The sequence below is a fragment of the Penicillium crustosum genome (genome assembly GCF_028827405.1).
Source record: "Penicillium crustosum strain IBT 35664 chromosome Unknown utg000001l_segment0_segment0, whole genome shotgun sequence".
Lineage (NCBI taxonomy): Eukaryota > Fungi > Ascomycota > Eurotiomycetes > Eurotiales > Aspergillaceae > Penicillium > Penicillium crustosum.
Genome location: NW_026623122.1, coordinates 3,592,827 through 3,606,947, shown reverse-complemented (window position 1 = coordinate 3,606,947; position 14,121 = coordinate 3,592,827). Strand labels below are relative to the sequence as shown.

Below are 14,121 nucleotides of genomic sequence, written 5' to 3'. Positions count from 1 at the left end.
TAGAGAATCATCTGTCTTGTAGCATTATTGTAACCCATACACCACAATCACACCTTGAAATTTAGAAATTAGGTATCTTTTATATGACCTACCAATACACAAAGTACTTAGGGGTGATGCCAGATGATATGGTTTTGGCATGATTACCCATAGTTCGCGTTCTATGTACTTTTGTACAGAGTAGTTCACGCAAGTGGATTTCTTATGGCATTTTCTCTACTGGGGGGGGCCTCTGCGGATGCCACACTTGTACCCTTCTCTGATATATGAAGAGGTACTGACGACCTTTTACCTGAGGGTTTATATGAAACCCCACCTGTGATTTCACCTCAGCCTATGCCCGAGGCGGCAACACCTCTAAGCATGGCCGTGAGTTGGACATGATGGACTGGTGAGCCTGCTCCTGAATCACGGAGCTCGTTTAAATGATCGCGAGGGGGACGAACTGCCGGCTCAATCAAACAATCCTGTGGCTCGAGCTCTTCTTGGGGGCCATGAGAGTACCCTGAAGCTACTTATTGAACGGGGGACTAGGACGGAGGGCCCCAACGTGTTATTTGGATGGTTGATCACACTGTGCAGTGGCTTCTGGTCAAATATCGATGCTGAAGCTGATCATCGAATTCGGAGTCGATGTAAACGCCGGAATCAACGAAGATATTCTATTGCTTTGGGTTTCGTGGGGGGCACTATTTTGCACTTCGCCATTCAACGCTGTGGACCACGTCTCCCCCTGTCAGGGGGCTGGCTCATTAGAACCGATGTACGAAATTGGCCCGAATTCACTAATTGTTCGGTGTCCACCTGGATGTAGTCCACCGCATGTTGTAGTGTATTGCTGGCTTTCAAAAGATGATGACGGCACTGCGGAGGATGTCGTGAGTCTTATTCGACGTGGCATAGATGTGAATGCTAGGAGTTTGAGTGGGAAAACGCCACTTGACCTTGCTCGGAACGTTGCTTCATCTGATGTGCAGCATTTTTTGGTGGAAAATGGGGCTAACTAGACTGCTATGCTGACGGTATACTGAGAATGGAAACTGACGATATTGTATGTTAATTCTAGGTGAAGACCTTTCGATAAGGATCTCTCGGTAGTTCAACTTCCTTTATAATGACAAATTCTTTCAAACCCACATTAAATCTTAGATCTTAGATCATATTTGAATGTTTTTTAATCCGATTTCAAGGAGAATATGCTTACAAAAACAAGAACTTCATGAGGTCGCTATCAAAGGGTATCGCATCCAAACACCATCCCGAACTACATAGTATGATAACATCCAAAACATCAACAAATATCCAATCCAATGGTCTCAACTGCTCTCGGGGTGATTATGAAAAGAAACATTTCAAACCCCGATATTCACATTCGAATGTGGCTTCGCTTCCCCACCACGACGGTGGTGCCTAAGATCGACAATACCGAAATAGCTAGTGACTGCAAAAAGCACCCTATACGCCACACAGATCACAGTTAGCTCTTTGTTTATACATACTGCCATAAGACCAAAAACCCAAGAGACACGGATTCTCACCATTCAAAAGCCCCAAATACCGTTGCTGCCTGGAGCGAGCTACACGCATGACCATGACACCACTTCGGCGGAGGCAACGTCGCCCCCATAGCGATAAACCCAGCAAACCAGAAGATCATGGTGATCACTTCAACGGCAGGAATTGCATAGTGGTGTGCAAGGCGAGGGAACCATATTGGTGAAATGGCGAGGTAGGGCACTGCTACAAAGGCAGTCCAGCAACCGAGGAAGAGGAGGAAGTTGACGGTATCGGAGTATGACCATTCATTGTAGTATGTTGACACCACTGGAGACTTGTTAGTTTTTAACTATTTTTGAAATTTGGTTATGAACGGACCATATCCTGTTAGACCGATCACGATCACGCCAAATAAGGCTTGGACGGCTCGGACGGGGTATATCCACGGGAAGGTCATATTTGCTGAATGGAACGGTTGATGTAGATAAAATGCGAATTCAAAGGTGTGAATATTAATGGAAAATTCGTGGATTTATCTGTATGACCGTCAGAAAAAAAAAAACCAGGCATGGCAAAAGGTATAAAAAGGTCGGGCAGCCACCGGCGTCGCGCGAGCGTCATAAACATTGGCAGACTTGGCTTATAGGGCTGACGTAGGGGGTGTATTGCTACCTTGGAATAGATCTTCTCTTTATTTCTTTGACTAGATATTAGTGTGCTCTAAGGTTTTTTGTTTTTATTTTATATACTGTTTAACCTCTTTGTCCTTAAACTACTGCCTAAACACTGCCTAAACACTGCCCTTGTCGTTATTTATATCCCTTTCTGCCTATACTAGTAAATTAAGTAGTAAACTGCGGAGTAATACTAGTAGACTAGTAAAGCAGAATGTATTCTTGGCTAAATCATGCATGTGAAAGCCATATGACGCCAGGCTGCCGATCACAGTGGAACTTGAGTTGTACATCTTAGCTATAATTAGTTAATATAGTTATAGAATAGGTGTTTTTGCTACAATTCTATTAATGATAAATGGAAATTCCAGCTTAATGCTTAATCCCCCTACTGAGCATTTAGAAATAAAGACGAAGATACCCTGTTTCTCGCATCTGAGATAATTCATTCCCATTGTGGCTGTGTAAAATGCAAGGGCCAGGTTTATGCTGTGTCCTCATACCTGAACTCCATGACCAAGGTAACCAAATAAACCCCAGAGGCCGCCGGAAACTCAAGGAGCATCTACAACCATAAAAGGAACAAACATTACCACGTAACATATCCAGTAACATGTCCAACATATTTCTAAAGAATAAACTCGTATCACGAGCATGTAGGTGTCATTTGTATCAATTCGTCGCTCATGCGCCTGTACAGATTTATGCAACCCCAATTACTTCCCAGCCTCCATGATATGAACATAGCAAATCAATAATCACGGAAGACAGCAACCATGTCATCTAATCGAGATACCTCCGCCAGCAGCAAGGCTTCCTTGGCCTTCCAGTTGCGAAGATGTTCTAATTCCGCCTCCGAGAGGAACTCTTCCTCGTGGCCCTTGACGTCCGTTCGTTCCGTCTTCTCAAGGAAATCCCTCTCGCGCGTGCGTTCAAATTTGATGCGTTGCAGGCATCGTGACATGGCTTTGTATGTATCCTCCAGAATGCTGCTGCACACCCGATCTGGATCATAGTACCATAGGTAGATTGTCTTGGAAGGCTGACGCTGCGCGTCACGGGGCACTTCCTGCAAGTCTACAAACCCACCGGTTTGCATGCTAGCAAGCGTTTGACGCAGGTCTTTGAAGGGCAAAAGACTGATTTCCTGGAGTCGTTTCTCGTCCAGCTTGCCCTTGGAGTGCAGGACGCGGACCACCCGCAGTGCCACATCTCCGTATCGTGATTCAATCATGCGCTCCAATTCTAAATGGCGGAGCTTGCGGGACAGGCCTCGGAATGCAACTCGCCACGTAGGGAGACCAGAGATGACATGTTTTGTGGTAAGGTTCAAGGGAGGTTGTGAGAGAAGACCAAGGTGCTGGTCGATCTCGTACGCGCGGTTCTGCTCGCTCGGTTCGTCTTCATGGTCATTACCATTCACGCCATTTGTATCGTCATCCAAAGGTCGCTTGCCGCGTTTGTTTAACACTGTCGACGGCTCCATCGGGCCAATGCACCCTGTAAGATCCAGATGTGGATCAACGTCTTCGACAATTGAGCTCAGTTGGATTGGAGCAGAGTATTGTTCGCCTTCTTCTCCTTCGCGGGGGATCTCATAAGAGTCTCGGCAGCGGGCTGTTTGGTATTCAATGCGCCGAAGCAAACACTCGTAAATCTCAACTGAGGCGGAAGGTGCATCTTGCTCAGCAAGCTCAAGGAACCGCGTGTTTCGAAGCGCCACGTCGAGTTTTTCGTAGTTCACCCGAACGATAAGGTTAGACTGCGGTAAATGTTAGTGGTTGTTTCGAGACCGCGGTAATGAAGGACGAAGCGAGCTTACATCCATTGGGATTGAATCAACGCCGTCTTCATCTTCGGACCAATCATTATCCTCTTCCTCCTCATCCTCTACATGTTCCCCGTTGACACCGTTGGTGCCATTCGGCGCCTGCTTATTAGACTCCGAGTTGCCGTGATCGCGTTTTCTTTTGGCACCTTGAGGAACGCCATTGTACATTAGGCCCCGGGTCAGATCTCCTTCAGTTCTTTCCTTGACCATATCCTTCGCTTTCTCCTCAATCTCCGCCGCTTGTTGTTTGCCCTTCATCAATTTGACATCCGGCCTTGATGCGATGATCCGGGAGGCATCTAGCCAGTTGTCATTTGGACTTTGGAAGTGTGCCTCTCGAAGGCGATGGATGTATCCGTGGGAGGCAAGACTCTTCAAGGTGGGGTGAAGGCGCACCGGTTTCTCGCTTACAACATGATCGCCGTTAGGAGCCGCGGAATCCTCTTCATTTTCCCCGTCTTGCTCAAGCTTAATTTCATCTTGGCCGGCTCCATTCGGAATGCGCTGCCTCTTGGATTTAAGTTCGGGAAGTGTCTCGAGGTGGGCGATGGAAGAGTGACCGAGCATCATGATCGCTTGCAACACCTGGGCAGCGTATTCCCCTAGTCGACTTTCCACAAGTTGGAGAATCTTTCCAGATCGTACGAGGGAGTATGCGGCTTGCGAATTAGCTTCGTAGTAGGTATTGCCGTCATCGAGGGAAGTGAAGTGATAGATCAAGTGGTGCTGGATCATGGCGGAAAGGCCATGGTGCAATTGGCGATCTGTCAGGCGAGCATAGAATTTCAAGCGAGGAAGAGTCAGTCTCTCATAACGTTGAAGGACGGTAAAGATGCGCTGCGAAGAAGTTGACTAGTTAGTCCGGTTGCTTCCCCCGCTGTCGCAAGTGAAGCATGACAGCGCTAGGGTCTGCACAGGTTGACTCACAGCAAAGAGCTCTCCAAAGTTGTCTTCTATCAAGAGCATACAGAGCTCGGCAGAGCACTAAGTCCATATCAGTAAGTAGAGCTCTCTCGAGGTTAGCGGGACAGTCGCATACCTGGGACATCATGGCGGGCTAGAGATATTAAAAGGTTCACCAAACCTCGAAAGGGGGCACTTTAGGGTCACCGAATGTTCATGAAGATTTCCAAGCTAGCAGAGATCTGCAAGTCTAAATGTCCAATGCGCGATGCGATGCAGGTCCTCCATTCTTTTGTTCTTTTTTTGCTTATCGGTATATTCACGTGACAGGACCAATCAGGTGATCCAAATGCCTCACTTGGAAGAAACGTGTTCAGGGAGAGAGCCAATGGGGACAATAAAAGAGAGATTCAAGTCAATTTGAATATATGGGATATCAATGATTCAAATATACTCAATTAGAGATTATTAACAATTCTATATAAGAATATCAGACAATAAAATAACTCCTTTCTATATACACGCAACAAAAGTAACTCCGGTTCCGTCCGCGCTTTTGATTACTTGACCGCTGATTGGCTGGAGTGACGAGTCGGGATCTTGAAGCTTTTCGTGACCTCCCAAACTGCCTCTTCCCTCTTGCTCTCTCCGCATCCCACCTCCTTCCCCGCCTCATTTGCGCCTCTTTACAAACCCAATTCGGGTTTATATTTCTTCTTCTTCTCTCACATCTTTTCGGCACAGGCGACGATGCTGTCGCGGTCTTCCCTCAGCCGAAATGCGCCGCGTGCGTTCGCCGCCGCCGGCCGTCGGTCCATGGCCTCCGCTGTCAACCCGGCCTTCCAGTACGATGTCTCCGAAGCTTCCGGCGTGAAGGTCGCCAACCGTGAAGTTGAGGGTCCTACTGGCACCCTGGCTCTGGTTGCAAAGGCTGGCTCCCGTTACCAGCCCTTCCCTGGTTTCTCCGATGCTCTCGACCGATTCGCTTTCAAGGTTGGTCCCATGGCATCAATTGATTCATCTCAGATATATTTGATGATACTAATCATTCAATTCCTCAATAGACTACCCTCAAGCGGTCTGCATTGCGGATCACCCGGGAGACTGAGCTGCTGGGCGGTGAAATCTCGTCGACACACTCGCGCGAAAACATTGTCCTCCGCACCAAGTTCCTCTCCAAGGATCTTCCCTACTTCACAGAGTTGCTTGCCGAGGTTGCTACCCAGACCAAGTTCGCAGGTGAGTCCGTCCCTTTTTGATGAATGGTGGTTGGTGGAGCGCAATTATATGAGCATCCTTTTTGCTGACTCGAGCCCCCCTCGGATGATATCAGACCACGAGTTGAACGAGGTTGTCAGCAAGCTCCTCAAGTACAAGCAGCAGGCCGTCCACTCCAACCCGGAGACCGTTGCTGTCGATGCTGCCCACGGTGTCGCTTTCCACCGCGGTCTGGGCGCCTCCATCACCCCCTCCCAGTCTTCCCCCTACGAGAAGTACGTCTCCGGCGATGCCCTGGCCGAGTTCGCTCAGAGTGCCTACTCCAAGTCCAACATCGCTCTGGTCGCCACCGGCCCTAACTCCGCTGAGGTCTCCAAGTGGGTTGGCCAGTTCTTCAAGGACACCCCCACCGTCAACGCCTCCAGCAAATACAACGTTCTGCCTTCCGTCGCCTCCCAGTACTACGGTGGTGAGCAGCGCATTGCCTCCAAGATCGGCAACGCTGTTGTGATCGCTTTCCCCGGATCCAGCGCTTTCGGCACCGCAGGCTACAAGGCCGAGGCTTCCGTTCTCGCTGCTCTTCTGGGCGGCGAGTCCACTATCAAGTGGACCCCCGGCTTCTCCCTTCTGTCCCAGGCCACCAAGGGCTTCAGCCAACTTCGCGTTTCCACCCAGAACAACGCCTACTCCGATGCCGGTCTTTTCACCGTCACCCTGTCCGGCCAGGCCGACCAGGTCGGTGCCGCCAGCAAGAACGTCGTCGACGCCCTCAAGAAGGCCGCCGCCGGTGAGGTCGCTGCCGAGGACATCAAGAAGGCCATTGCCCTCGCCAAGTTCCGCGCTCTGGAGTCTGTCCAGACCCTCGAGACCGGTCTTGAGGCTACCGGCTCCGGCCTTGTCCACGGCAACAAGCCCTACCAGATCAACGAGATTGCTCAGGCTCTCGAGAAGGTCACCGAGCAGCAGGTCAAGGAGGTATGTTATTTCTCTCTCCACATTCCGCATGGTTGATGTCATGATGCTAACAGTTACCTCGTAGGTCGCCAACACCTTCCTGACTGGCAAGGCCACCCTCGTCAGCGTGGGTGATATCCACCAGCTCCCCTTCGCCGAGGACCTCGGTCTGACCGTTTAAAATCCCTGTATACATTACACCGTAGAGAGGGAAGAGTCTGTTCCCTTCATTTTGGATTTGATGTGACCACTTGTGCCTAGATTCATTGCCGATATCTCCTTTGTTCTTTTTAAGGGTGTAGTTGACTGTAATACAATTGTACCTTATCCTTTGTTCCTATTTTCCTCGGTAGACTTATGGATTTTCTTGGCTCATGATAGCCATGATCCTGGTGTGAGGTTTAATGGCCATGGCAAGGATCGATCATTACTTGCATGCTCTATGTATCTCTGCCCTTTCGTTGTTTCCCTGCGCTTCCACTTTTGTGGTTAAAATACCTGGATTTTAACCTTGTTACTCTACAAAATTAGGTGAGGGTCTGGTTTCGATATATATATATATATATATTCGTCCGACACACTATGAACACTTAGTTTATTATAATCCTTTCTTATGTAGAAGAGCTTTCCTACCTCCCAAATAACCGACGATGAGAATACACATTAATTCCTTGCTCACGCCTATTGCACCTATAACATGCAACTGCAGCACAAGCATATTATTTTTACTATACGCGAATTATTCCTAAGCTGCGCTACAACTGAACCATCAATACAAGTCCTGGAATTTGGCTAACAATTGAAATCATTGGTACATAGATATACGGTCTATTGGGCTATACCCGATGACATACTTCACTACCTCACTTCCAAGGTTGTGCCAACCATTAAAAAATCAACAACCATAGTCCACCACCAATTCTATGGTTCTACTATGGAAGTACCAGCAAAAAAGCAAAAAGATATGATAAGAGTGGGATTTGAACCCACGCCCCTTTCGAGACACGGAGACAGTTGTGTACCATCGGGATCAGGTGGACCTGAACCGTGCGCCTTAGACCAACTCGGCCATCTTACCAATTTGATGGAAGATGGCTGGACTTTTGAATTTATAAAGGGAAATTTATCAACTACAATGTTCAGACACCTGCAGGTGAAGACTAGTCTGGCATACAAAAGCCTAACGTTAGAGCTTGGTTTTTTTTTTTTTTTTGCTTTTTTCTACATTTAATTTATTTAATAGAAAAGGTTAAATACTGACACTGGACCCTACATATTTAACCCCAATATTCTGTTAGCTACTAAAGTACCAACGAATGGCTGGAACAGAAATAATGCTTATAACTACATATGTAGTTAGAGGATAACAGGGGTGGACAGAAAAAGTAAGACAAATCACTCATAAAAATCAAATTTATCATTTTCATATCCCTGTCCGACAATGCTACGTGACTCGGAACTGCAAAGAGGATTGTCTCAGAGTCATAAGACACCATAAAACGCCATAAAGACGAAGATGAGAGAAATGACACTCAGAGAATCAACAACAAAAGAGCGGACCCATCCAGTAGGAACCCTCCAGACAACGAACGAGAAACCCATAACTCCATAAAAGCCCATACCACATATTCATACCCTCATTATTATACCAGAGTCATCTCATCTACTTACCGTTCCATAGTACCACACCAGTAATCAACCCGTAAATCCGAAAGACTGCGTGTTGGTAAACCCCAAGTGCGCGCAAGCCAGAGCGCTAACCCGCCAACCACCCCTACACTCCCAACAATCTGAACAAGCATCCAGCTCCGGTGGCCAAGCTCGTCAATCCAGCCAACCACACCGAGCGGGTCATGCGGACTGAAAGCCGTGAAGCGATATGCACCAGAACCAGCATGTGGTCGCATGACCTGGAACCCAGCGCCCTTCTCCCCGATAGGACCATACAGCCCACAGAAGCCAGGGGTCTGCGAAAGAGGCACTAACGAGCCGTCCACAACACACTCGCCCAGCCGCTCGGTGAGCCAGACAGCGCGCTCACCGCGAGCCAGCGAGGTATATCGATCGCGCTCGTTTTGTAAGCTACGCTGCAGATCGGTTGCCCACTGGGCGAGGCGGACCTGCGCCATCCGCTCCTCATTCCGGGTGTAGTCTGCAATGCGGGCCATGGCATAGCCAGGTGGGGAGTCGAGGGGGATGGAGGTTTCCGAGACGGAACGCCAACTGCTAGATGCATGTGCGGACCCACTGGCGGCAGGACCCGACGGCGTACTAGGTAACGGCATTGATGGTGGAAAGGAATTCGAGTCCGTGCGTTGCTGAAGGAGTTTCTTTGCAGCAGAATGGCGCATCCAGGCTAGGTTATCGCGATCGAACATTTTGTTGACTAGGGCGTCTAGTTCGGAGGGCACCAGTGGTTGAACATAGTCTGGACTCATTAGGGTGCTTGCATCCATTGTTTCAGTGTCAATTGTTTTCTCGGAGGAGACCGCATATGGGGGTTGGGATTCAAGCCCGTCTAGACCGTTCGGGGGGTCACCGAATAGGAATGGTTTGATTCCGGCCTCACGAGCTTCTTCGTGGAACCGGAGTTTCAAGTGGGCGATTTGAGTTTGGGAGAGGGTGTCTCCTTTGGATATTATTGGGATTACATTGCTTAGCTCGCAGAGCTTGCGAATGCAATCCACATCTGTTGAGAGGGTATCTATACGTAGAAAGGTTAGCGACCGGCTAATTTTGAAAGTTTTCCCGAAGATAGCAAATAGAGAAACCTACCACTAGAAATCAAATATAAGATGGCATCCACCTGGGATCCACCATTCCCGGCTAATAAGTTTTGGAAATCAACACTAGACCCACCGAGCGCACTGGTGGCACGGAATAATTGCTGTATCATGTACTGTCCGATGGCGTCGCATTGACCTGCCCGGCTTAAATTTGTCGCAGGTGTGTCCACGAAACAGAGGTTCCTCTCTAGTACGACTTCCCCGATGCTCTTTCGGCGTTGGAGCACGCGCGAATCTTCCAGATCCGACCACCATGAAGGATAAGGTTTGGTGCTAGCATAAATTTCCATGGTGGCAGTCAATTTCCCCCGAGACCGGGGCCGGGAAGGTCTGCGACGCCCCGAAGAGGTCACCTGTGGGATGGTGTCGACATGTACGATATCGTCGCATGCCTGCACAATAGACTTGATCAATGAGGTCTTACCAGAACCTAATTTGTTGAAACAATCAGCTTGTGTGGTTTTTCCCTGAAAGCGCTGCAACCTACCGGGAGCACCAGCTAAAAGAACTTTGAATCGACCCATGGCTTTTCCTCGCTCAGTAAACGGTCGTCGACTTGGCATTTTAATGCTTGGCATGATAAACTGGGAGGCCCCACCTGGGGCCAAAAATGGAGACCCATGGAGCATTTCGTCCTCATCGTCGGATCCGATCGCCTGACTATTGATTTCATCCGTGATAGAAATATCATCGAGTGGCCGCAAGGACTGGTTGGATATAGATTTAGGGCTGCTGGGCAGCGAGGATGGGTCATCGGGGATACCCAATGTAAGCGGAGTCAAGGGCCGAGACATTGCATGAAGAGGAGATGCATGTACAGAGGATTCCCCGGTGCCTGAGTTTAACGGCTTCAGTGTTGACCGGCGCTGTGCGAGGTGTGATTCTAAATGATCGGTTGCCTGCTTCAAGCTGTCTGCGGAGTGATCGCGGGGCAAGGATGTGAATTCTGATTGGGACAGAGAGGCATCTAGGCTTTGTACTCCATACATATTCTCTTTGACATCCTCGGGGCTATCTAACGATATAGTGGAATCATGATCCGTGGCATTTGGACTGCGCGATAAGAAGAAAGTCGCAGGGGTGGCAGTGCGGGGATCGAGGGATGGAGATGAGGGATGGTCGGAGGGTTTGCGAGAGAATGGGAGGTCTGGAATAGGTCTCATTATGAAGGCATTTCCCATAGGAAAGATATTGAATGTTAAAAGAGTCAACAAAAAGGTCAAGCTTTCTACTGGGAAGGTTCAAGGTGATCATGTCATGGTCAGTCATGTCATTATGCTCAGGTAAGCCAACACATCACGAGGTGATAAACCCCTCTTGATTTGTGCCTGAGGTATCCGTGCATGGATATATATTAAGTTGAATACATTTACTCCGTACTTTTGTACTTCGTATATTTGAATGGAAGTATAAATTATTAGTTAGTAGTTTGATATAGAATACTATATTAATATATTAATATATCAATATCAATATGTACTATAATGCCCAGGTGTCCCCCCCCGGAAGGTCGTCCGTATCCGTATCTCCACTGTGGGTTAAAAAAGGGAAATTGGACTACGAAATACTTACACGGAGTATTCCGTATCTACCTACTCTGTACCTAGGTGCCTAGGTACATATGTACTAAGTAAGCTAGTACTTTTTTTTCAATTTTTAATTTTTTTTTACCAAAGTTCTCTGCACCTATTAGCACACGCGCATCTAGCGCAGAAATAAGACTAAAAAGGCGAAGCCAACGCCCCGTCTTAAGATCCAACATAGTGGCAAGGTCTCACTGCCGACCACGGAGTACCGTCTCCGCCCCGAGTTGATTCTCCACTTCATCTTTCCCATTAGATTTTCCTCGGATTCTCCTTTTCTCCGATCTTCTCTTGTGAATGTTTCTACGGAGTACTTCAACACTGTCTTTCTTGGCCTGCTTGGCCTAACTGGATATCTCTCTTTTTACACCATGGAACAACCAGCCATGTCGTGGCCGGAACAGCTACATGAGAATAATCTCATCACTGCGCCTGGTGAAGAAGAATTCTCCAACTTGTTCGAGTTCAACATGCCTTTTCCCGAAATCGAGCACGGACCAGGGAATATGCAACATTCCCATTCTCTACCGACCACCACCGGCCCGGACTCGGATATGGCTCACCTACGAACGCATGCCGTGCAGTACTCGGGCCAGATGGAAGGCCTCATGGATTTCAATGATAACACACAGTCGCACACCAACCACGGTCACCCAATGCCTTACTCAACCCCCCATATGACCCCAGGGTTTTGCGCACAGCAATCCCCCATGTCGCAGCCGCCGACACACCAACAATACATGCAGGGCCACAACATGATCCCTCCCACCCCGAACAGTATCGAGATGCATGGCAACACCGCTCGATATCCCCAGCGCGTGGATGAAAACCCGGATATGTACGATGGATATTCGCGCATCAACGAGGAACAGGTGAGTTTAGACACAAATCCTAGATGAATCTGTTGGCTAACGAGTAAGGCCCTCTACACTCCTCTTATCTCACCGGCTATGACGCCCCTGGAGAACCAATTCCGACTCCCCGAATACACAATCCCCGGCGAATACTTCACCCCTCTCACCTCCCCCGCCTTAGAGGCCCAAAATGCCGAATCCAGCAGTTACCAGTACCATGCAAGACAGGTATCAGATATGGGCTTTGTTCCCACTACTGCGGAGGTGAACCCTCTCCCTGGAACCTCGGCCCCACCTTCTCCTAGCATCATTCGGAAGCCCAACACTCGTCACCGGCCATCACCAGCCACTACCCGACTTAATAACACACGGAAGGTCAAGCAATCACCTATTATTCGGGCGCAGCGCAAACGCAGCACTTTGGCGACCAATTCGGAGGAGTTCTACAATAGCCTGACCCAGGAGATGAACTCCACAAAGCCGCAAAATCAGGGTATCCGCTCACTCCAGGTCAGCAGCACTGAGGGTTCTGGCCAGGACTCGGTATCCCCCGAGCCATTATCAGAACCGATGATGCCCCCTCCCGCTCTTCCTCCCCCTCGGATGTCCCCTGCAATTGCTCCCCATGTTAAATCTTCTTCGCCCGGTACTGCCGCGACCCCTGCGCTTTTGATGCGCATCCAGCGGAATCAGCATTCGCAAGACCCCTCAGGCCAGTTCCGCGGTCAAGCGCAGCTCGCAGAGCCTCCAGCCGAGTTCCCAGATGACATAATGGAGGATATATCACTTCCAGAGGCGGCCGCTCCTTCGCCGCTGCGTCCGAAACCCAACCGCATCGAGACAGCTGTACGGACTCCGTCAATCCCCACGAATGGGACACCTTTCTTGGATCCTTTGTCCGCGACATACGACAAACCTCCCAGCGCTTCTCTTGCCCCCAGTCCGCGCACCAGTGCAATGCCATCTCCCAGTGGACCGGTCCCCCGAAAAGATTCCAGGTCCGCGTCTAGTCGGAAACGACCTAGTATGAGTTCCACTCAGGCCAGTCCACAGTTGCGGCCCAAGATTAGTCCCAGCATCCAGCCACTTATGAAAGGTAGCGAGGGTGAGTCTTAATCCGAATTGAATTCCATGACCGTCATACTAACTGTATTCTAGGCATGTCACAAGATGCGCTTTACCTCGCATCAAAGTCCAACTACCAACACATTCTCGACGGCACTTTGCCATCGGGTGTGAGCTATCCAGAGGCTCTGGCAGAGAACCTGAGCTCCAAGCGGACGAATCACAAGCTCGCAGAACAGGGACGCCGGAATCGAATCAACAATGCGCTTAAGGAGATTGAACTTCTTATTCCGCAGGAGTTTATTGATGCCCGCAACGCCAAGGATGCTGCAGAATCCGGTGGCAAGCCCAACGAGAAGGAAAAAGAGAAAGAAAAGGCCAACCAGGCCATTAGCAAGGCTACCGCCGTGGAGATGGCCATCGATTACATCAAAGCTTTGAAGGCGTCCTTGGACACAACCACTGCCAAGTTGGCTGCCGCCGAGGCTGAAGCTGTCGGGCGAGCCCTCCAAGGAAAGCGAGCCCTCCCAGGAAATCTCGACGTCAACTTCCACTCAATCTGAGAAGACTCCAAACGGCGCTGCCGACTCAGAGACGAAGAGTCCAGCGTGATCAGACCGTATTAACTTAATATGACCAGGTCTTCTACTGGCCTACATAGTGACGCAATCTATGGACTGGTGGAAGATTAGAAAACAGGATATCCCCTATTCGCGGGTGGAGGTTTCGCGCAATTGCGTTATGGATCTATGATCT

General features: G+C 49.2%; 5 protein-coding genes across 5 annotated transcripts; 2 read left to right on the top strand and 3 right to left on the bottom strand.

Moving 5' to 3' along the window:
- Window positions 1–1,352: 1,352 nt before the first annotated feature.
- N7487_001349 (MARVEL domain-containing protein) lies at window positions 1,353–1,954 on the bottom strand (the record flags this gene model as incomplete). The annotated part of the gene is made up of 3 exons (XM_056869097.1): window positions 1,353–1,455; window positions 1,539–1,824; window positions 1,876–1,954. 3 exons carry the CDS (start codon window positions 1,952–1,954, stop codon window positions 1,353–1,355), a joined length of 468 nt encoding a protein of 155 aa, XP_056733881.1.
- A 968-nt stretch (window positions 1,955–2,922) lies between these two features.
- On the bottom strand, window positions 2,923–5,053 carry N7487_001348 (uncharacterized protein; the record flags this gene model as incomplete). The annotated part of the gene is made up of 4 exons (XM_056869096.1): window positions 2,923–3,933; window positions 3,994–4,839; window positions 4,930–4,986; window positions 5,042–5,053. 4 exons carry the CDS (start codon window positions 5,051–5,053, stop codon window positions 2,923–2,925), a joined length of 1,926 nt encoding a protein of 641 aa, XP_056733880.1.
- A 602-nt stretch (window positions 5,054–5,655) lies between these two features.
- On the top strand, window positions 5,656–7,258 carry N7487_001347 (ubiquinol--cytochrome-c reductase subunit 2; the record flags this gene model as incomplete). Its single annotated transcript, XM_056869095.1, has 4 exons — window positions 5,656–5,898; window positions 5,970–6,144; window positions 6,239–7,098; window positions 7,163–7,258. 4 exons carry the CDS (start codon window positions 5,656–5,658, stop codon window positions 7,256–7,258), a joined length of 1,374 nt encoding a protein of 457 aa, XP_056733879.1.
- A 1,486-nt stretch (window positions 7,259–8,744) lies between these two features.
- On the bottom strand, window positions 8,745–11,044 carry N7487_001346 (uncharacterized protein; the record flags this gene model as incomplete). The annotated part of the gene is made up of 3 exons (XM_056869094.1): window positions 8,745–9,781; window positions 9,853–10,293; window positions 10,351–11,044. The coding sequence occupies 3 exons, from the start codon at window positions 11,042–11,044 to the stop codon at window positions 8,745–8,747; spliced, it is 2,172 nt and encodes a 723-aa protein (XP_056733878.1).
- A 773-nt stretch (window positions 11,045–11,817) lies between these two features.
- N7487_001345 (phosphate-sensing transcription factor PHO4) lies at window positions 11,818–13,928 on the top strand (the record flags this gene model as incomplete). Its single annotated transcript, XM_056869093.1, has 3 exons — window positions 11,818–12,318; window positions 12,367–13,405; window positions 13,459–13,928. 3 exons carry the CDS (start codon window positions 11,818–11,820, stop codon window positions 13,926–13,928), a joined length of 2,010 nt encoding a protein of 669 aa, XP_056733877.1.
- Between the last annotated feature and the right edge of the window lie 193 nt (window positions 13,929–14,121).